Here is a 24659-nt window from a genome sequence, read left to right on the forward strand (position 1 = left end):
TCCCTAACTAGAATGTAAGTTTCGAGAACACAGAATAATGCCTAGTACACAGTAAGTTTTCAGTAAATTCTTAGTGAATGATCAAATGAAATGAATGATAAAAGCTATCCTTGAATTCTTAGAACAGTTTTCCTTTTTACTAAAATTTTAATATTAGTAGATTACTGAAATCTTTTAACAATTCAAATGTTACCACCTCCTTTTAGGCAGTCCTGTTAGCAAATTTCCAATGAAAATTTTTTAAATGTAAATCATTTACATGTTTTCTCTTCATGGCAAGTACCAGGTTTCTTGTGGGGCGGGGGAGAACCATTGTTTTGAAAGTAAAACAAAATGAAATCTTCCTATATCCCTGCAACTTTCACTGACGTGGAGGCTCTGTCCGACTGCCCCCACACACTGAACACATACCCTGCTGTTAAACCCAGCACCTGTCGCTTTGTGGCTCCGTGCTTGCCGAGTGCAGACGTGGCTTTATACACATCACCCTTTGAGGCTGCCTGTGCCAGGCATATTGGCCTACACTGCCTAGAGCAGTACAGTGGGAGGACTGTTACAGATATAATTAAAGGCCAAACCACAAATTGTCATATATATTTTAATAGATATTCTGATTAACTCATCACAGTAATCATTTTTACTGTAATGATATGCAGCTTTACTACACTAGTATAAATGAAAACAGATAAATACAGCTCTAGGCAACATCACAGATTAACAAACTAAGCATTCTTCATGAGCCAAACTGAAAACAAGTGTTAAGAAGAGATGCTGACACCCTTGCCCATTCTCATCATACCTTCTCAAAAAGGGTACTCAAATAAGGCGCTCCACTTACTGTATCCGTCAATTGATTTGCCAATCAGCTAGGCACATATATTTCATGGTCTCCTCTATTCACAGTTTGATTAAAAAGCAGACACACTTCAACATATCAAAAAGAAAAATGGAACAGATCAGAATACCAAAGGGAACCACTGAATGCATAAAAATATGGCACTTTTCCTGTATTTCAGCTGTGAGACACATCAGGTTAGAAATACATCATGAAGAAAATTACTATCCACCCTGAAATGTCAGTCTCTGAAGCAGGAAGGGCAATGAAAGGAGATCCTAAAATCAAAAAAAGGGAAAAGAAGTAAAAGAAAAAATAGAAAAGAAATACGTTAGGTTGAATGTTATGAAACTATCTGCAAAGAAACTTTTCTCCTTTGAAGGCTTGTAACTGAAAACAAGCAATTAAGTTACTCAATAGCCAGTGCTGAGGAATCCCTACTCTAGCCTGTGCCTTGCGCACTGTAAATGCACCAAGACAAGCTGGCAATAAAATACAGAGAACTATCATTTAGGAGTTACTTCACTCTGGATGGTCAAACTGTGAAGGGGCCATTGAGAAAACCTGAAGTCTGCCAAAGTGGGGAAGTGTCTTGGACAAAAATCTAACTTTAGGCAGATAGTAAAACTAAGCATGTTTCACAAAGTTGCTAAAATTTTGCTCAACTTTCAATTGTCACTCTAATATGGCTTCGTGGTCTTACAAATCTTCAAGATCTTACAGATATATTATTATTATTATTATTATTATTATTATTATTATTAAAAGCTAGGAAGTGAAGAATCACTTCCCAAAAACCAGCTCCTTGCCAGTTGTTTCAGAAAATATCTGTCTGCAAAAAATTTACTTTCCAACCCAGAATGCATAATCACAGAATATTTAGGCCAGTCCTTCAAGTAAAACTGCTTTTGCCAATAGTGAATTAAGATTATGATTAAGACAGACATTTCCAAAAACAAAAACCCCCAAAACACCCTAGTACCTTTTCAATTCATCCTGCAAAAATGTGCACTGCATCTAGGCAAAACATCACTGAACAGAACTCTTCTGGATGGGACATACCCGAAGATTCAAAGCTTATGATCAGATTATAATATTAACTGCTATCTTCGCAATTTTATTGTTTCCATTTGATTTTTAAAAAAGGGTGTACACTATCTAACATTTGATTTTTAATCTGCAAAGTGATGTGTAGTGTTTCCACTTTCCAGTTAATGAGTCAAAATGGACAGGTCAGAGGATGGCAGTGAAAGATCAGGTTTATGTGCACCTTTGGATCCTAGAGAAATAACCGCAACCTCTCTTAAACCCTTGTTCCCACTGTAAACTTTGTTCATATCTCCGTATTTGTAAGTCTGAATTAGTCTATAAAAATCGCATTAAAAATGTAAAATTATTTAAGTGAGATATTAACTGATCTGTATTTTATAAATTTTAATCCATAAAAATATAAATAAGAATGGTAAATTTTTAGGAAAAGAAATATACATTTAGTGCAAGTTACGAATTACATTTCTTCAGTGTCAGCAGTAAAATATCTTGAGGGAAAAAAATGACCAATCTGATTAAAAAAAAAAAATTCCAGTGTTTAAACATGCAATTAATACCAGATACATCTAAACAGAGTATTTCCTTCTCTTTACTGTCAAAGCAGCAGCATTTTGTTTCCTTATGCTAAACAGTGCTTGCATATCAGAGTAGTTTTAGAAACAGAAAATAGGCATAAGACCAGGTCATGTTATCCATGAAATGTGAGAGAAAAAAAAAAGAACTCTATCCTTACAAGTCACGTTTCATTGTAGATTCTGAACCTCACAGCACACAAGCTGAGGGATTTCATTCATGCTTCATTGGAGATTTTACCTGTTTGATCAGCCTTTGCCGTGGTGCATGTGACTGCTCCAAGTATTCAGTGATGGTACAAAGGACATGGTTAGTGGCACAAGAAACACTCCCTTCTTGTGATGAAACCTCAGTAAAATCACAGTACATCTCAATATGAGAAAGGACTGCTTCAAAGGGTACACCAATTTAAAGAGGCTTTGTTACAGCGACAGAGAGAGAGAAAGAGAGGGAAGGGGAGAGAGAGCTCTTCCGGAATGTAGAAAGGTAATGCTTAACTATACAATTCATGAATTAAACAGAACAGTTTTGATTTTAAAAAAAAAAAAAGGGCAAGACCTGCAGTCTTACAGATGGCTCAATTCAAAGTCATCCCTCCAGAAACAGGGACTGATTTCGGGTCTTTGTGATATGGAGTAACAGGCCAGGTGCTCCCAAGCGAGGCTCCAGGGTCCTCTGGGGGGGGGCTCCAGCCCGCGCTCCGGGCACAGCCTCCTCCGCGGCAGGCAGCGGGTGCAGCACAGCAGGAGTGGGCTGGCTGCTCTACCTCACTCATTTTCTTCTCTCTCCCTTCCCTTCTCAAACAATTCCTTTATTCCAGCAGCATTATTTGCAAACCACGTTGCAGAAGCCTGGCCTTGATATCTCCTTTTGTTTGTTTGTTTGCTTGTTTAAAGGAGAAAGTAAGTATATGACTCCCTCAGGTTACAGAGTTGTGCTATCCAACAAACGAACTTCCTCTTCTGCCTCCTCTCTCTCCTCATCCTCGAAGTTCAGTTGAACATTACTGAGGCGGGGTCTTGGTTTGCCGTCTGGGCCATATGACGGAGGATATCTTTTTTTGTTATAATGCCAAGGAGGCGCCTGAAAGGGATAAACAGAAGATGGCCATTAAAACAAAAGGGAAAAGAAAAAGAGAAGCAACATTTATATCCAAATCCTTTTTGTTGACAGCAATAGAGCAAAGCAAGCAGCCTGATTTTTTATTTTCAGAAAGTATTTTATTGGTAAAGATAAATTATCCAGCAACCATCCTTTGATATAAAAAGTAGTATGGTCACTAATAGTACAATGTCCTTTCCACTGCGATCCTCACTGAAGTAGAGCTATTTTGGATTAATGTATGCCAACAAAAAAGTAACAAAAACTGGATGTGTGAACAAGAAATGATACTGGTCCCATTTCAGAAAGAATATTCATTTCCATCACATCGAAAAAGCAGTAAAATGTCTGATGACCACATCCCCTCAATATTCCACTTTTTTTTTTAAAACCAAAACTAACTTTTAAAAAATAGAGACTGCTCAGTTGTATGCAGAATCTTCATGAAAGCACATACAATTGAGATAGGACAGCACAGGACTTCAATTGCAAACTTCTGAACCCCAAGAATAAATCTATAAGACAACACAAGGTGCTAGTACATTCATCAATGTTTTCCTTTTTTGATTTTGACCAAAAAAGTTAAGATACAGTGCTTTTATGAAAGTCTTAGTTGTTAATGCTTACATTAAAAGATAAATGAAAAATCAAGAAGCAGTCCTAAAATATTATAAAGTGAGGCACAAAGCAGAATGAATGAGTAGCTACTTATTATTCTGGTTAGTAGTTTTCTTAAAAAGGATGCATGAAACACTTGTGAAATATTAGCATACAACAGGAATACATAATCAGTTGTGTTTTAAACAAACTGGGACAAGTTTCATATAGCTATGACAATTGCAAGGCAAAACAATTTCAGGCATCAATTGCTAAAGCCAGACAATGTTTAGGTTATAAGGTAAAATAATAATTCAAAATTTATCTTTAGTCATGAAACCACTAGGATAGAGCCAGTCAAAGCAAATGCATTTGACCCTAAAAGCTGCTTACAGCATTCTAGAAGCATCATACAAAAGGGGCACACACCCTTCTAGGTACAATTCACTAATGAAATGGCAGGACACACATTACTAACTTTGAAAGTATGGAAGGTATGGAGGGTATAGCAAAAAAAGAACTAATGCTATGATCATATAAATATATACACATATACACACACACATACACATTACACTCTAGTTAGTGTGCCCATAAAAAAATCCACTTAACTGTCAGCAACTCTAACATTGCTAAGCTCGGTTAAAATGATTTATGAGCTTAGATTTACCACAGGATCAGGAAACATTTTTTGTTTAAAAAAAAGGCGAGGGGGAGGAATTTGGGGTGATGAGGTAGACATTTTTTAACCAGTCCAGCATCCTCTGAGACTGGTATAACCATTATCATAGATGGATATATTGTATTAATTAAAAAATATCCTATGATATTTAGTCAGTCAACTACCAAACTCTACACAGTTCATACATTGCAACTAATGATTCTGATGAAGGTTAACTTATGCTTACTTCCCATGAATGGAATTAAACACATTTAAATGTATTTTACAGACATATTTTCCGAGATATTAACGTGATTGGCAGCATGTAGGATTTTTTTGTTCAGCAGGTATCTGGGAAAGAGAGAACTGACAGTTCACAAGTTTCATGCCTCCTGACTTTTAAGGTGTCTATGAGGAGATCTGATATATCTAATCACCAAGGGTTCCACGTGCTGCTTTAGTTGCTCGAGATGCTCTAATATGTTCTTCTTTGTGATGATCCCCAAGACAATCCTGAAACAGATCATGTTATGCTAATAACTGTGAGAAATTAAATTAAAAGAGGTTCCAATCATAACGATAATGAGAGGGTTAAAAAAAAACAAACACATGAACCATAAGAATGCTTTTAATGAACTTTAGAAAAATATAAACAAAAATGATTTGAAATCCCAGGTCCTATTTGCATAAATTCTACTGACTTTCAAAAATGACATGATGCTTATTTTTACATATTGGTGGGTTGTTTTCCTTTTTAAATTAAAAATAAATATGATAAAAAGTTCACAGTGACGATGACTACAAAGAAAAGTACAAAAAATATTAACACACAACTATAAAATTATGAAATTTAGTTTCATTTGTCAGTGTTCCTTTCTTTGAGGAAATTATTTTTCTAATATCTAAAATGTCACGATGCAGAGCTATTATGTGTATCCACCTCAGCCATAAAAAGGTAGAAGTCTTAGTTTTTATTGCCTATGAAGAGACTTAAGCAATCCCTTGGATTTTAGTATTATTTCGAATTAAAATTAAAGGCAATGTGCACCAAATAAATAATGCCGACTAATACAAACACCCCCTATTTCAGGACCCGCAGAATACTACTTCTAAAAATAAGCTAATAAAACATATTTAAGATTAGGGGTCAAAATGACTTTATGCATTTTTTTTGTTTAAATGATTATTTCTCAAAGTATCACTATTATAACATCAAGCAAAATACTGTACATAAATTCTCATAAGGATACTTGAAGTTTAATAAACTTTTAATTATTAAAACAAAATACTGGTTATTGACTTTATAGTAAGAGTCAGTAAATTCAATTATAATATATGACAGTATAGAAAGTAAATGTCAAAAACCTGAAAAAGCTTTTAATTATTAAATTCTGGAAGCCCATTCAGAGTGCCCTTCAGCGTAACTGAACACATTTCCCTGGTGATCAGGTTAAGTCCATTTTACTATTAAGCTGTCTTTGAACATTCTAACTTCTTAAAGGGGTCACCAGGGGACCTCACTTAGTCAAAGGAGCCTGGTCCTACAGATATGCCAGTTACAAAACAGTTACTTAGGGTGATGCCTGGGTGTGGAGGTGGGGAAGCAGGGAAGGTAGAGAATGAAAAAGGCATAAATAGGTTCTCTGCTAAGGTTTTTTCATTATTTTTATTTACTGATATTACAGAGAGAAAGGGAGAGAGAGGAAGGAAAGGAGAGGGAGAGAGACAAGGAGGGAGAGAGAGAATAAAAGAGAGGAGAGAGAGCAAGAACGAGAGACAGAGAGAGATTTGCTGCTCTACTTACTGAAGCATTCATTGGTTAATTCTTATACGTGTCCTGATGGGATCAAACACACAACCTTGGCATATCGGGACAACATTCTAACATAAATTTTTTAAAAACAGTATACTGATCATTGAGAACAAAGATAAACTAAAAAGTTCTCAGAGCATGGGAGCAGATCCTCTTTCCAAAAAAACTCAGACACTGTATTACATAAAACATAAGCACTCAATCATTAGGCAGATATTCTTCCTGACTAAATGTTTGAGGTCAAATAAATAACAACAACAAAAAAACCATCAATCAACTCACTTGAATTTATACTTGTAGTCAGGAAATGTGAAAATTTTGACAATTAATTAAAATAATTCCAGTCTAATTCTTATTCATTTTTTTCTATTCAATTACATACAATAATTAATTTCAGTTAATATATTAGTAAACTATGCCACATCATAAGGTACACAATGAGAAAAATTACAATTTTTAAGGACCAAATGGCAAATTTAGAGATTTTCAAAGCAATGCTTATATTTTCAAAGTAATAGCCCTAAAAAGGAGGAAATAACATATTTCCTTTCTTTGGTTAATGGAGAAGAGTGATTTAAGAATAATAAGGCCAGGTTCAGTACTGCTTTGTGAATTTCAGGAAGTGTAAGGGAAATCGATGCAAAATGTGACTCATGTAAAGGCTAATTTGCTGTTTCCTTGTGGTCTAACAAACAATGATGTAAGAGTTAGCAGAGCATCCCAATATTTTCCCAAAGTTACATTCCAACAAACACCAGTCACCAGAGTTCTGCCTTCTTCCCTCCATTAAAAAAAAGGTTTGATATTAAAGTAAGTTTGGAAAACTACATTTCTATTATTTCATCTGAGAATCAAATAATATCAACATTTTATAAATTCTCCAAAGTACCATAGTAAATAAACCTGAATTGTATTTAATACAGTATTTTCCTAATTTATATGATCACAAAACTCTTTTGGAACAATCCTAGAACATCCTCCTAGTTCCACCGAGACTAAGAGAGCCTGAGAAATTCTGCTAATTAAAATAAAAATGTAAGTACATCTATAACAAACATCTTTACAGACGTACTTTCCACTCGTCTCTCTGCTCCCATTTTCTCCTTACACCCAAGGTTCCAGATTTGTTCTATATCCTCCCCTAAAAGGTTATTTTCCACCTCTCAGGACCCAATATAAACTGTAAAATGTGAGCAATTATCAAGAACTTCATAGTCTACACTGAAAACCAGAAGATATAATTTCTTTTTTGGGTTTAAATCATTTAACTATAAGTGAAAATAAAACCCTCTACTGTCTTATACACTTCAAGGAAAATGTCCCACGAGACACCACCCTGAATGGTCTCCTCTCTTTTTATATCTATCCATGTTTCTTATAGGACAGAAATAAAGGAAGTATAATCAAGGCAATTAAATATAGTCCTTTAGAAAAAGCCACCACCCCTACAACAAGCTTTCTTATAAGAAGTATAAGATTTTAATTAACTATCCTCTCTTCTCCCATACTTCATTATTTTTATACTTTCTTCTAAATATTTTCCTTTTCAATGTCTGTGCTGCCAAAAACCTGAAAATTAATTAATTTCCCAGCAATGGGAAATATAGTAATTAATTCATATAGCTTTGTGATCACAGGAAATTACTCATAACTAGAGAATGACAGTATATTTATCTGGTAGAACATAAAAGGACAAACCGTGCCAGGCACAGAGAACAACTCAAAGCAAATAAAAGTTTGTTACAAGTCATCTTAGCTTCCAACTGAACCATCTATAATTAAAAGGGTCCAAGAACCAGTAAAGCTTTATGAAAAGTTACTCCATTTACCATGTACTCATTAAACAGTGAATTTTGTTACCATTATTTTTAAAGTTAAACAACATTAAAGAAAAAAGTTATTTTACTACATATATCTCTTCTCCAAACAATATCTGTGATATTTAATAATTATAACCTTCCTACCCTTAATCAAGACCTTTATCTTTTTAAAGATTTCATATTATTTAGAGTTATTTTAACTGGTTAGCACAGTGAAGATGCTAAACATGGATCTAATTCTCTAGCTTTATTATTTCCAATCCTAACACAATGCAGTCTAATATATTGTCCAAAAAAACACCAATAGTTTAAGAAATCACAAAGAAAATAATATTCTATCAGTCGATTACAGGTAAAATGATAGCAAGAGATTGGGTTTTAAAATTGGAAGTAGGTCCTAATTTCCTGATCTCTGATTTGCTTAACAGGTGACTGGGCAAGTTATTAGGCCTCTCCGAGCTCAACTGCTACATCTGAAAGTTGGGATACTGCCACCTACTTTGCTGTGGGGCTGCAAAGTTAAATGAGAAACATGAAGAAGGACTTCAATAAACAAATTTCCTTTCTTTTTGATCTTTCTTCCTCCTTTCTCTAGGTAGAGGTCATGTGTTTTGTACAAAATGATGTTTTAAAAACCTGCTGTGATATTCAAGGGTTCAGCATTTCAACCAGCTACACGGCTGTGCATGCAGTTTATGCATAATCTTTCGTTTCTCATTTCTATCATTCTCATTTCTGTTATCAGCCTTCAGGTAAAACAATGTTCTTAAGTATTTCAACTAGGAACAGCAATACAATGGGAAAAAGGGGGCTAGAGAGAATGGGCCTGGAGACAAATCCCAGGCCAGGGACAGAGGGGCCGTGGGCAGAGGGAGGACGTCTGCCAGCCAAGGCTCCCGGCTCCCTGTGCCTCCCTCTCCAAGGCCCTGTGACGTCTCCCAGACCAGGCTGTCCTATGTTCTTGTCCTCGAGAAACACTGGCAGTTTATGTGTATAAGGCAAAAAGTAATCAATTTACACATTTCAAATACATAAGTATTTGTCATTAGCAGTTTATGTAAAAGGTTTGTGAGAAGAAAAGAGGAAACAAAAGAATTTGCTAAAGATCTTCAACTAATTTACAAATTTCATTTAATTATATATTATTTCCCTCATTACATGACAAATTAAATAACGGCTGACACAGTAAATAGCCAAATATCTAAAAGGCTGTTACCTTACTAGAAGCAGATAGTCTAAAACTGAAACACTGACAGAAGGAAACAGGTGTCTGCAGTACTTGACAAGGGCAGGGCCACTACTGGTCTAAGGAAGTAACTCTAACACCACATACGTGTTGGCGATGTTTTAGCACCTCTTTGCCAACTCTCAAGTGCTCTTGACAAATGTCACTACATTTTGGCAAAGACCAGGGAGTTGACATTTATTCTTACTCTTCCCTAAGTGTCAATCTGACTGATCCTGTATTTTTAACCCAAGTAAAAGATACACTTTCCCACGTGGGAGCTGATTATACTCTCTCCTCCTAAGTGCATATAAATTCCACTAAAAAGGATTGAAGATTCTGGTAAGTGAACAGTTTGGGGTTTTGGGGGTTTTTTTTTGTTTGTTTTTTATTTTTTGACAAAACGTACCCATTGTGAGTTACAAGGCACTGCCTCAGACCCAGCTTTCGGAAGATGTCCACCACGATCTCCATGGGGGTGTGGTCCGTCACTGTGAAAGGGCTCATGTCGAGGATGCTGCGAAGCTTCAGGGGCCGGGGGCTCTCTGCTGGGAGGGACGGGGTGTGCTGCGCAAAACACACACGGGAACTGCCCACGATGCCTTCCTGTTTTTTCCTGGCACTTTCTGAAGAGATTGAGAAAACCAAAACTTAAAATGGGGTAGGTTTTATTTTAAGGGCAACATGCTTACTCAGAGATTAAACAAATAAATAAATGTATCCCATGACTTTTCGTCCCTTCATTTTTTCCTATCTCCTTAATCAAGAAATGAATCGACTGAATACTCATTTAGCAATGTTTTACATGTAACAGAATCAGAATCCACGAACAAATCATCTTCACATAAATACAGTATTTTTGGTATAAATTTTACGGGGCTGAAGCTGTTTTCTAACTTTGGGGGATAAGGAAGCACACTTGGGAGAGGGGGTATAAGGGAGGAAATAAGGGGAAGGGCCTAGTTAAACAACAAGTGTAAATGACCCAGGGACTTGGACAACAGGGGGGGGGATTGACTAGGGGAGCAGGGTCGGGGCAGGGGGACAGGAGAGCAATGGGGGGAAACTGGGACAACTATAGCAGAATAAAAAAAGATGCATGCTTTGAATATGAGATTTTAAAACCTGCAAAAATTATAGAAGTCTGTCATCAATTAACACCTGCCTGTGCTCAGTCACTTGTCCTGCATTGGAGGTGCAACTAAAGAGCTTCATCCTCGCTTTGACCGTGCTGTGCACTTTACCACTGTGAACTAGCTAGTTCTTTCTCTTCTAATCTTTGAGTTTAATATTCTAGATGAGTCAAGAGCATTAACAGGTGGGTTGAAACTGCAATTATACTTAATAAGACACAGACTGACTGTTCAGGTTTTATTCGCAAAGGCTATGTTAACTGCCCTTCCAGTGGCTCTGCTGCCTCCTTCCATTCCCATCTCCAAAAGTGCCAGACAGGAAGTGGCAAAGATGCAGAAAGCGACAGGAAGAACAGAGGCCATGGAAACAAAAAGGAAATCCATGAAATGGAGAAAGTACAAAAACAATACAGGCTGCTTTATGCTTCTATTTTGAATTAGTGTGTATTTAGAACTGTCCTTAATTTTTGTTTTTTAAGATTTTATTTACATATTTTTAGACAGAGGGGAAGGAAGGGAGAGAGGGAGACACATCAGTGTGTGCAATGCATGGCTGCCTCACGCACTTCCCTCACCAGGGAACCTGGCCTGCAACCCAGGCATGTGCCTCGACTGGGAAACAAACTAGTGCCCATTTGGTTCGCAGGTCGCTGCGCAATACACTGAGCCACACCAGCCAGAGCAATTAAAACTGCCCTTTAATAAGGTATTTTATATATTATACATATACCTAAAACCTAGTGTACAGGTCTACTTTTACCATTCAAAAACTTAAAACTTTACAAAAATATACATGGGTAAATATTTAAGCTGTGTTTAAAAGTCCCGTGGCTATCATTTCTGATGATGTGACTTGATCTTACATATCTAAAGTACCTCAATTCCCTTAAATGAACACTATCTTCTAACTCAACATCTTATTTCTTAAGACAGTGACAAAACTAAAAAGTACATCCACTAAATCAGTAGGAATGTAATTCTTAGCTTTACCACTTTCTTCAAAAAACCTGGCCTCTTTCTTTAAATTTCAATGGAAATTCCAAAATTCTCATCTTTTCTGTTTTTTTGCCTAGTTACCATTAAAACCGAAAGAATGGGAATCTAAGCAATAAAATTCTTCTCTGACTGTAGGTTTGGCCATGGTGATGGCTTAGAAGCTAAAATACTTGAAGACAGCCAAGTCTGACCACACATTTTGCCCACTCTAGCAAACTATTGTCTTATTTAAAGCAAAACCTGGAATGATAGGATTGCCAGTCTTTGAAAAAGTCTTCCAAAGATGTAAGCCTTTTCTTAAACTGAGTAAGATATTCTCTGTAGGCTCTTTTCTCCTCCTCCTTTTTTTTTTTCCTTTAATAGCTCTTATAAACTGAGAGTTTCTCGTTTGATTTGAGAAATTAGCCCCAACTACACTGTGTAGTCTTCTTTCTTCAAATGGCAGAAGAATTGAAATGTTTTATTCCCCTTTTGCAATGGCCACAGGGACAGCTTGGAAGGGAGATGACAGCCTCACAGGAGCAACCTCTGGAGATAGAGCAACTGCTTGACATACAGGGTGCTCTACTGAAAACCGCAGTGTCAGAGCAACAGCTCAAGGAAAATATTCCTTACCACCTTCCGGAGTTGAGGGGAGAGGAGCTGGTCTCCTCTTTAAAATTGTGGTACTTTTGGGTAAGAGGAAAAATTAATTTTGGAGGAACACAATTGTCTCCTTCTCAGAAAAAGTTTAACTTATCTCCAAGAAATAACATAGTATGGCTAACACCTATAAATAATATTTTCAGGAATGTCAGCCCAAAATATAATAGCACTTACGTATTTTTTTCAACCTGAAAAATAAAATCTCAATGATTTTCTCACTTTAAACTAGATATTGCAAGTTAATATTGTAAACCTAAGTCCAAAATCTAAGAAAGCAAAACCTTGTGAATCTGATTAGAAACATACCAAAGATGGGATTTTCAGTGCCTTGCATTCAAATAAGCCAACTTTATTAAATATGAGAATGTATTTAGCTGGAAGCCCTGGCACCTGGTAAGGCCTTATATGACATGTTAATCAAGAATATCAATTTAACAAGGCTTACCTGAGTGGCAAAAAAAGAATCTGACTCCAAACTGATAATAATACCAAATCAAAAGATAAAACTACATTTAGTGGGAAAACAATCTATGGAAGCATAAATTTCTTCCCTAAAGATCATAAGACCTATGCCCCCACCAACCCAACCAATTAAATTTTATTGCTTTCCTTTCTTCCAGAAATCTATTATATATCCGTATCCATCTACCTAGATTCTTAGATACCAATACACGTAAGTGGGTATGTATGTGTATTTTTTTTTTTTTTAAAGTACCTATTGCAATCGTCAGATCTCTTCTGAGGGCAAATCCCACTAATCTCTGGGATTCTTTTGACATGATGACAGGGAAGCCATTGTAGCTGGTTTCGTTAATCATATTTTCTATGTCATCCACTGTCATATTGTCCTGGGTCAGGACAGCCAAGGGAGGATCGTTCCTTCGAGGCCTCATGACATCAGCAGCCAGGGTGGTATGAGTGAACTCTTCTTTTGCATCCAAGAAAGGGTATCCATTTAACCGAATGTGCGCTTCATAAATGCCTTCCCTGCCAAAGGCATCTCCAACCCATTTACTAGTCATCACTGCAGCCATAAGGGGAACAATATACTCCAAGCCTCCAGTGAGCTCGAAAACAATAACCACCAGGGAGACGGTCATTCTTGTCACACCACCTGAAAAAAATAAGCACCACTGGTCAGGAAGGACAGGAAGGATCCTTATCTGTATGTGCTAGTGGAATTTGTGCCCTAGGCAGTTGCCATAAACTATAAATAGAACTTAGCAAAAAGGATTATCATCACAAACTACTATTAGGACAATTATCCTATTTTAATGAGATCTAGAAGAACTCCTGTCATCTTTGCTTATAACACAAAAGACTTGAAATAACAACAAAACAATAGCTGTCCAACCAAAACAAGTATGCCATTTTGGTTCACTTCTATAGCAAAGACATAATTTCTCCTTTATAAAAGGTTATTATTAATTCTTAAGGAATTTAGTGAAGCACATCGGGCTATCTTGTTTACTACCAATTTATAAATTAAATTCATATGTGGGTAGAATACTAATTTAATTCATTTCTTCCTCTAAATCTTTTCAAAATGAGTAAAATATTTTGATGCCTTGGCATTTGTGGTAGCAGTTTAAGTTCCCTCCCTCAGAAAACTCATGTATTCAGCTACCCAAACCACCATTCTGAACTACCTTCTCTATGGCTGAAGACCCCCACATCTCTCCATCTACTGCTGCACCGGTCCCATGCCCCCAGCTAGGCATGCCTTATCTTGTGCTTGTCTCATTTATCTGTAAAAACACTGTCATAGAAAACACCATGCACTTAAAACTAAACTCTTCTTCCCAAAGAGCCCCCCATTCCAACTCCCTTGACTCCAACAGCGGGCACAACATTCTCTCTGACAACCTAGGTAAGCATTCTTGGTTCATACCTTTACTTTATCCCATCATCTAGGCTCTTACCTAGTCCTATATGATTTGCTTTGCAAAATATCTATGGCTACCTTTCTCAACACTGTCATGATTACCAACCTAGTCCAGACCCTCAAGATTTTGTTTCTTAATTTTAATATTATTTTGGGTTTATCTCCTTAACTCCAGGCCTATTACCTTCAATCCACTTTCTAAACCATGGTCCAGGCTAATCTTTCCTAAGTAATACTTTCCGCATGTTGCTTCTTTGTTCAAAAACCTACCAGGGTTCACCAGTTCATACTATATTAAGCTTAAACTCTTCCTTCTTGTTTTCAAATCTAAAAATAGAAGAGAAGAAGGACCTATCTTATATTACATATCTACACTATGCCAGACATGTCCTAGTCAGTTTACAAGGTGTTTTTTTTTTTTAATTTTTTTTAACTAAGCAATTATTTTATCAGGCACTGTGCTAACAGCTTTATATATATTTAATCTCATGTAACCCTCAAAATAACTATAGGAAATAAGTAGTTCTTATTTTCATTTTAAAGATTTAAAAAAAAAAGGGACTTTCCCGAAGTCATCAAGCTACATGTGGCAAAGCCACAACTCTGTGACAGATCTGACCAATTCCAAATACAAATTCACCCTAATATAATTCATGTCCTTCCCATAATCTGCTCCTTCTCACCAATCCAAATGTTCACTGAAAAAATATTCAAAATGCACTCTCTTACTTCAATACTGTCAGCTTCTTCAGAGCCCCAAGATTAGTAAATCTATTCCTATTCTAATTTCTTTGTCTTCACGTTATTATAGTCTTCAACAAAGTCCTCTCCCTTAAATTCTGTTAATCTGTTAAAATAAAGTTCATGCTCCGCCGTACCTGAATTACTTCAGTTCTTTCCCCCTCTAGATTCCTACAATTTTCATAGACTCTTTCAGTGCTGTATATAACCATCATCTATTGCTTACTATTATTTTCTCAGTCAGTGTAGGTCTTGTCTCCCCAACTTGACTGCAGTTGAGGTCGGTCCATGTTTTATACTTCTTTTTTTATCACTCACTGCACCTACCACAGTGCTAAACAGAGAGTGGATACTTGATAAATACTCATTACTTTAGTGAAAATGATTCTGTCCTTCACTTTCATGCAATATTATACTTTTGAAGATCAATACTTTATACACTTTTGAGACACTGAACAAAAGTAAGTTAAAATACCAACTATTAAATATTTAACCAAAATTCAGCTGACATGTTAAGTATAAAATAACTACTTTTCATGCCCAAAAGGACAATAAACAGACCTGTAAGTATTTTTTTAAATCCTCACCCAAGGATATGTTTATTGATTTTAGAGTTAGAGGAAGGGGGGAAAAAAGGAAGAGGGAGCGGGGGCGGGGGGAGAGAGAGAGAAACATCAATGTGAGAGACAAACATCAATTGTTTGCATCCTGTACACACCCCTACAAGGATAGAACCCTCAACTTTTCGGCGTACTGGACGATGCTCCACCCAACTCAGCCACCCAGCCAGGGCTAGACTCCTAAGTATTTAATGCAAATATTTGGCTTTTCTTTAAAACAGTAGTTACACCTTTCTTGTTTTGCTATAAATATACCTTAGATGTAAGAAGGCTGGTAAAGAAATCCTTTACTGAGGCTACAAATAAATCAATGCAGAGCCCAGAGTAAAGCTATTCTGCAGCTTTGCTAGCCTGCTAATCTCAAGAACCATGCTCTAGCTGGTATAGGTGAATCAAGATCTTTGACAGTGAAAAAACTAAAAACCTCCCTGGACAGGATTCAGATGAAGTCTATGTTGTACTGAGATGTTTTTTGTCATAGAGCATTACGTAATATTATAAAAATGATATATTAAATTTTTGCATTAACAAATTTTCAGAGACAGGTAAATAAAACCTAGTACTGTAAAATACCATATAATAGAAGTACTGTTTCATTTCTGTTAAAACATTCTCTTCCTCTGTCCTGTACCCTTTCCTCTCCTCTAACCCCGCCCTACCAATTAAGCACAAGCAAACTCTTACTCTCTTCTCTCTCAGATTCACAAGCACCCAGCACAGACAGACACAGTGGCATTACCTAAGCAGGCGGCAGCACCAACCATGGCATAAAGGCCCGGGGTAATGCAATCAGCCCCAACCTCACACCACTCCTTAAAGATAAACCAGTCATGGTGGTAATAGGCAAGCTGCTCCACAGCAATCCCCACAATCCTTCCCGCAATCGCTCCAATGGCCATGCTGGGGATGAACAAGCCCGACGGAACCTGCAACAAAACGCAACACTCAGTGAGACAGAGGTCCTCTACTTACTTGCTTGAAACCTACATTTTGTAGACTGCTTTCTAACATTTGATTTCTTTTCATATTTACATAGAAAAATCCTAGTGTCAATTAAAACTTCTAGTAAAATCTTATTATACAATTATTTTAACAATTCTATCAATTATAAAGTAACAAATCACGTTCTCTAGACCAAAGAGAAAATAACCCAAGGGTTATTTCTCCTTGAGTTCAGGGATTCCTTAATGCCAGTTCGTAACAAAATTTTCATTAGTCCATGTAAAATGTGGGACCAAAAAAAAAAAAAAAAAAGACAACAGTATGAAGCACTTTTCACAACTCTACATCAACTCAGTCTGAAGTACTGCCCTTTATTCCAAGATTATGTCCTTTCTATATATGTTTCTATCAAATGATATAAATATTAGTTGTTATTCCTCTTAAGTGGTTCAATGTAAAGTAGTTAATGTTATCAGGTCTCCCAATATATTTTTAGTGACTATGTATATGTGTATATATTTAATCAATAAACATTTTTCTCCTTTTAATTAATTCAGACATGTATGACTGAATTAATTAGGAGAGAGAATTTATTGCTCAAATTTAATAAGGATAATAGGAATAGTAAACACCTTAAGCAAGACCATTTAAAGACCATTAAAAGAATAACAGTTCTAAACTGTTCTAGATATGAAAGAAGATAAGCACAAAGTGATGGCATGTTGAAGAGTATGTCAGGATCATGAAATAGATCCAAGTAGAAGGTTATCAAAATATGTTTTACACTCTTCTGCCAGTTAGAATCCTTAGGCCAGAGGGGAGGGTTATAACAAAGGCCTGCCAACTGCCTCTGGTTTCCTGTAGCTCCACTGAGGATGAGAAAGTTGGGATTTATAGAAAATCAACTTACTGTAGAAATAGGAGTTTTAACAACTCTTTTAATTTGATTCACTAAGAACAGAAAGTAAAATTTCAAGGTTTTTAAAAATTAACTCATTTAATTAATATGTGGGTTAAATACAGGGGACAATTAAAAAAAGACTATTTCAAAAACACCACTTCAATTCCATTAAATTCAGCTGTTCCACATAAGGTACAGCTGTGAAAGCACACTATCTCTAGAGAACATGAACTATTATAAGAACTATAGGTACAATAATTTAAAGAACAAGGATTATCTGACATCTGAATACCCATACATATCACTGACAGTCACATAACAGAATTATATTTATTGGCACATCACTAATTAGCAAATGCTATTCTCACTTTTGTATGTTCAAAAGAAGCAATGTCCCAGGGTGTAAGGCCTTAAATCCTTGATGGAAAAAGGCACGGTGTTCATGGGCTTAGTAATTTCACTGTTGAGTCTGTGGTTTCCTGTCAAGGTGATACCCTGCAGGGGTACGGTGAGGCAGAAAACTGGCTTCCCAAAGATATGGCTATCCTAATGCTTGTGAATTAATGATGCTATGTGGCAAGGGGGAATTAAGGTGCAGGAGGAAATAAGGTTGGTTGTCAGCTGACCTTTGGACAGGAGATGATCCTGGATTACCTGGTTTGTCCCAAAGCAAAAGAAGAAGAAGAAGAAGAAGAAGTAGTAGTAGTAGTAGTAGTAGTAGTAGTAGTAGTAGTAGTAGTAGTAGAAATAATAATAATAAAGGTGTTTTAAATGTGGAAGAAGGATTCAGAAGAGTGAGTTTCAGAAAGAGGAGATAAAAGAAAGACTGGAGCACCATTGCTAGCTTTGAAGATGGAAGAAGAGCTAAGCCTGTCAACAAGCGGCCCCTGGAAAGCTGGAAAAGCAAACCAAAAACAAAAACAAAAAACAACAACAAAAAAACAACTCCCCTAGAATCTCCATAAGTCCCTGTGAACACCTTGATGTTAGCCCAGTGAGACCCATTTTGCATTTCTTATCTCCAGAACTGTAATAAGTTTGGGTGATTTTTAAGCCAACTATGTTTGTGCTGATTTGTTACAGCAGCAATAATCACAAATTTTCTGATACTCCTTCCACTAAATGGCAGAGTGTGTGTTCCTCCCCTTGAACCTGGATGGGCCTCTGTGGCTGTCTAGACAAATGGAACACAGTAGAAGGCATGCTGCGTGACTTCAGCTAGGTCCTTAGAAACAGTCCTCTTGGGACACCTGCTTTTGGAACCCTGAACTAGCATGTAAGAAATCTAACTACCCTGAGACCGCTATGTTGGAAAAACCAGAGAGAGAGATGTTCCAGGAGCCCAGATGTTCCAGCTCCAGTGTCTGAGTCTTTTCAGCCCAGGTGCCGGACTAATGGGTATCTATGAGACAAGCAGCCCTAGCCATGTCTGATGACAACTTTGTGAGAGACCAAAACATGCCCAGTTGAGTCCTTCCCCAATCACTGATCAATATCAAGAGTAAAGTAAGTTATCTTAAAATGCTAGGTTTTAGGGTAATTTTTACAGATTAACAGATACTACAGCTCAACATTATCTCCTAAGGAATTCTTTTTTTCATTTTTTTAAATTAAACCCAAATGATAAGAACTTTTTCAGGCAACAGTTATGAAACAACCACATTTAGATAAAAACTTTATCTCTCATTCCATATACAAGTTTTGATCATGCCAAGATCACTTAAACCTCACCCCATGTTTGCACTTACCTTGATACCAAATGTGAATACTGTCATTATGATTTTAAATATGAGTGCTAAGCACAACTGCCATATAGCTGAATATACTCCGAGGCCTGCTGGACGATCAGGAATATCATCAACAATTTTACTGGCATTCATGTCATTTCTGTAGTCACAAAGAGAAGAGGATTCCAGGGGCCCACAGTCTGTAAAAAGCTCTCTAATCAGTTCACTGGTGTTGAGCCTCGTATATGGATTAGGGAAGGCTATCACAGCAGTAATGGCTGCAACAATAATGACTTCAAGAACAGGATACTTTCCAAATTTGGTGGATTTGCGTCGACGACACCAGGCAATATTTGCCCTAATGAAAAAGGCTCCCCAAAGCCCTCCAAATACCCCGAGGAGAATAAAAGGAAACAGTTCAAAAAGGTACCACGGTGTATGATACTCCACATAAAAAAGGACCAGACGGCTATTCCCAAATGGATTAATGGATCTTAAAACAAATGCAGCAACTAAAGCAGCAAAAAATGATCTCCATAACGTTTTAAGAGGAAAATAATAGCTAACCTAAAAAAAAAAGAAAAGTTAATGGTATAATTTTATAAAATGTTTCTGATATGTTATAACTTGAGTGGTAAATATTACAGCTATAAATTTTACTGCAACTAGAATTTAGACAATGTATTTTACTGTAGTAAGAAAAATACTGATTTTTAATAAACTCTATCACCTCATTACACATTCATAATATCAACTAGTCATAAATGTCTAATAATTATTTATAACTCATATTGTTTTATTTTCCAAAGGAATTTCACCTCCAATCATGGTAGCTAACAATAAATGTACTGCCACCAACTCATGTTAGCTCATAAACAAGTATTTGATTTACCTCTCCTATATTAAATAAAAAAAGTATAGAACACAAACAACTAGAAAAGTGAATTTTAAAACATTCCTAGTCATATTTTTCTGTAGATGTATAAAAAGTCTTAAGCACCAAAGGGAATACAAAACAAAATATTCCACTAAAGCAAATAAAATTCTTTTAAAACATCGATAACTGCAACAGAAATAATCACATAAGAAAAACTTCAAAAGATGACTTAGTAATTGATTAAAATTTTTTAAAATAAAAAGAGGCTGTATTTTAGCCAATTTGGATAGATTGTTTTAAATATTTCCTATTACGTCAAATTCATATCTGCTTACTTTAATGTCAACAAAGTTAACTTTCAAACAATAACTAATGTTTTATAATAAATACTATTTTTAAAAAGATTTTCCAAGGTAAAGAACATACATAGTATGATAATTTTTATGTACAAGTGGAAAGTAACTCTATGAAAATAACTTTGAGAACTTAAAAACAAAATCTGCCCTGGCTGGTGTGGCTCAGTGGACTGAGCACTGGCCTAAGAACCAAAGGGTTGCTGGTTCGATTCCCAGTCAGGGCACATGCCTGGGTTGAAGGCCAGGACTCCTGTAGGGAGCTCACGAGAAGCAACCACACACTGATATTTCTCTACCTCTCTTTTTCCCTCCCTTTCACTCTGTCTAAAAATAAATAAATAAAATCTTTTAACAACAACAAAAAAAATCTGTATCTATTACACCAGATATAAAACTGAAAAGTGTGCCAAAATATATTCATAATGGTACTTAATACATAATTATAATTGCTTTTTTTTTTTTTACCTACCTCTTCCAGGCTAAAAAGAACTCCTCCAATTGGTGCACCAAAAGCTACAGAAACACCTGCAGCTGAGGCAGCTGACAGCACCTTAGAAAAAAGGATGTGGCTTATTTCACGTGTTTATAATTCAAGTATGTGCCAAATAAAAATTCTTCAGGTTGAATTTTAGAAACGAGTCTTTGGAATTAACTCACACCTCTCCCTCCCCGAGCAAAGGCAAATATTTATTTTTCTCTAAAAAGATTTTTTTTTCTTCTGCTTTAATTCAAAGGTCATTCATAAATTCAATCGTCCGTCAAAAAAACTTGTGTGTGATATATTAATCTACTTGGGATGTAAAGAAGAGGCAATAAATACAAGCAACTTTCAAGATGTTTGTGAAGACCAGTGGAGAGAGAGTGGTAACTGGTTTGAGGGAAGAGTTGTTTATGTCTTTTTAAACAAGATATAATTTCTTCCAATTTTAGAGCTAATTGCATCATCATGTATAATTATTCTATTCCAAATCCTAATAACATATCCAGGGAACTTAAAGCCTACTGAGTTTCCCTATATTTTCAGTACTCTAGGTCCTCTGAAAACACTGCCACTGCCAACGTGGAGAGTCTCATTCCGAAAGCACAAACAATGGTTACCCTTTATGACATGGTTTCACCAACCAGAACCCATATAATAAAACAAACTCTCTTGTAGCTCTTCTCTCCAGCTTCCTGTTCTGTCACTTGGACACTGCCCAATCCTACCACTGTGCAGCCAACTACACATATAAATTCACTGGGCATTTATTTGTAATAGCTTTTCTAAAAGTCTTTATTCTTTTTACTACTTCAGTAATTATTTGAGGCTACCAAAGCATTTCCTCAATTGGTCATTTTTACATTTCTGAAAAAGAAATTAGAAATCATCAAAACTAAATTATAAGTGATTAAGAGTACACACTACATAGGCAGGCTACTGTTTGGTAAATTAAAAATAAACAAATATTTGTTTTAATTAAATTGTACCTGGCTTTAAGAATGCAGACTTTGCTTATTTTGGGGAAGTAGTGAGAGAAAATTTACCGCCCCCTCCTACTAATGGAACTGTGGACAACACATTTAACTGAATTTTCTAATTCTACATTTAATAAAATGGAATTTTACAATCAAGTTAACATCCATGAACCTATATAACTTACACATGTTTTAATCTTCTTAATAATCTAAGAATCACTTAATTTAAAAATGTCAAGGAAGTGGATATAGAAAAAAAGATAAAAAATGAGGTTTTAATGCTTTCACTAACAAGTCAACTCTAGACATTTATGTACTAAGGTGATGGAATAAAATCAATGTCATAAACATAACTAATCATACAATGAGTGCATTAAAATTTAGGTAAATTTAACTTCTATAACATTTTATAACAACTTACATTTTGTACTTACAACAAATAAATAAAAATAAAAATCTTACCTACAACATGTCAAGGCATAATAGCAAGCAAAGGAATTGAACTGAGGAGACAACTGCTACAGTCCCATTTAGCTACTGACTTGCCATGCTATATCGTACAGTTTAGGTTTTGTTGTAAACACACACAAACACATATCCACACAACTGTAGTAGTAGCAGTAGTTTAAGAGTGTAGACTTTAAAGTGATTGAAAAAGAAATTTTAATACACACTCTGACACTCTGCTATGTAACCTCAAACACGTTAGCCAAGATTTAGTTTAGTTTCCTACCTATAAATGAGAATGATAGTGCCAAGTTAAATAAGAGTATTGTGGAATTAAGTTTTAAAATGCAAATAAAGAATGTGTCACAGAACCATATACACAGTAATTAGTCAATAACGTTAACTATTTTTGTTATAGAGGACAGTACTGAAATCACAATTATCACTCAGAGATGGAACCGTGATGCTCTGAAATGTCCCACTTTCAGACTACTGCTAACAGAGCAAGGGCGATGTTTTAGTACTAACATTAAAATGAACTAGAATTATTTCAATTGAGGAATTAAATAGTTTGATAAAAAATATTTTACCTTTTTCACCGCAGTATTAAAAAACAACAGGATAAAACAGTCTCTCGTGCTAGGGCCAGAGACCCCAGAGTTCTCAGTATTTGATGATATATAAAAATATTGTACCTTAAAAACCCAAGAGCTCTGTACCATGTAAGACTGCAGATTAGACTGGGAAAACAGGAAGAGATTGGGCCTCCAAAGTCTAGAGCTAACACAGAAGATTTTAGGAGCCCACTTTCCTTCTAGAAAATATCCAGAGCAGTCTAGAAACATCAAGGAAACTCTGTAACATATAAAGTTTAAAGATCTAGATGATCTCAGGCTGGTCTACAAAAATTAGAAAGAAAACTACCTTAAACAGCTGAATAAAGGGGAATTCCTACATCCCCTTTAATGTAAATCTCTGATTTAAACCTCAGGAGGTCTTAGAGGCCCTCAGAGCTTCCCCGTGGTGCCCAACAGCTCTCTGCAGATGGCACACAACTCCCACTGGCAGTAGACACTTCCTCCAGAGGAAAACAGAGCTGTTAAGATTTCCCAACCCTGGAGAAAGACTAATGTTGAGAAATAAGAGTATAAATAATATTATATTTGAGAAACACTTCAGAGGAGGGGAGGTGTAATGCAAAACAAAAACAAATAGAAAGACCTTTGGAAAATTCAACTGAAATTTGGACACCACATAGTCTATCTAAAATTTCTCTAAAATATACAATTAACTGAGCAGCACTGGGGATGCATGCTAGGAAGACATTAGCAATTATTCACAAAAAGGAAAAGAAGTATAAACAATTTTCACATTAAATTTTTCATCTGAATACAAAATTTACCCAAAAAGAGCAAAGTGTGATCTTTACACTAGAAAAATTCTTCACTGAAATGTCTTAAGACAGATATTCATATGTCAAATAAACTACAAAAGAGACTTACCTCCCTTTTTTTAGCTTCATTTGTACTGTACTTTGGAAAGAGGTAGGAAAAGATATTTCCGCAGCAACAGGCAACATGTACCAGGGGACCTTCTTTTCCTAAACTCAAACCTGATGCCACAGCCAGTACTAATGTGATGGTTTTAATCATTAAAGTCCATTTTCCCAAGTAACCTCTGATGATGAATCCACTCAAAATAGTTTTAATCTACAAAGGAAAAATCAAAGTAGCTTAACTTCCTTTAAAAAAGACATGAGAACTTAACTAACTTAAGTTATTCTCGTGTTTTACTCAGAAGATCACCTTGCAAATTTTGGTGGACTACGAATAATTCACAACTAACTTTTCAAAAGTTTTACTAATATGCTACATATAATAACTTTATATCATATTCTAACACTCTTCCCAAGCAAGGATAGAAGACAACCCTATCTCATGAACAAAACTAAAATATCAGGCCATGTTAAAGGGAATACAGACCTTAACACTAGGATTATAATTACAAAATCAGAAAAAGGTGAATTTGAATATTTGTTATAGAAACATAATACAGTTAGATGCATTTCAGATACTCTGGGTCAGAAACAGATATTATGCCTTCTCTGATTCCTGTCATTCTGTGTAACTTTTACCTGTCTGTCAAGAAGGATGAGGGACAACAGCTAATACCACATGATACTGCTATTTATTGAAGACATTCTTAATAGACTTTAAAAGGCCCTACTATTTAGTTTTTATAAGAAATGCACTAGAAAAA

General features: G+C 35.9%; 1 protein-coding gene across 5 annotated transcripts in view; it reads right to left on the bottom strand.

Moving 5' to 3' along the window:
- Positions 1-320: 320 nt before the first annotated feature.
- Positions 321-24659, bottom strand: part of CLCN3 (chloride voltage-gated channel 3) — a 66948-nt gene continuing 42609 nt past the window's right edge. Inside the window, exons 6-13 of one of the 5 annotated variants that reach the window (XM_054576062.1) lie at positions 23903-24109; positions 20968-21048; positions 19287-19832; positions 16435-16621; positions 13165-13563; positions 10085-10301; positions 5255-5330; positions 321-3541 (exon numbers count right to left, since the gene is read on the bottom strand). In XM_054576062.1, the coding sequence (XP_054432037.1) occupies positions 3383-3541; positions 5255-5330; positions 10085-10301; positions 13165-13563; positions 16435-16621; positions 19287-19832; positions 20968-21048; positions 23903-24109 (1872 nt within the window). In that variant the 3' untranslated portion in view covers positions 321-3382. The remainder of the gene's footprint in view (positions 3542-5254; positions 5331-10084; positions 10302-13164; positions 13564-16434; positions 16622-19286; positions 19833-20967; positions 21049-23902; positions 24110-24659) is intronic. The other 4 variants (XM_054576059.1, XM_054576060.1, XM_054576061.1 and 1 more) reach the window with 4 other exon arrangements.

The sequence above is a fragment of the Pteronotus mesoamericanus genome, unplaced genomic scaffold, assembly GCF_021234165.1.
Source record: "Pteronotus mesoamericanus isolate MK-2021 breed Mesoamerican mustached bat unplaced genomic scaffold, CSHL_Meso_final contig_32, whole genome shotgun sequence".
Classification (NCBI taxonomy): domain Eukaryota; kingdom Metazoa; phylum Chordata; class Mammalia; order Chiroptera; family Mormoopidae; genus Pteronotus; species Pteronotus mesoamericanus.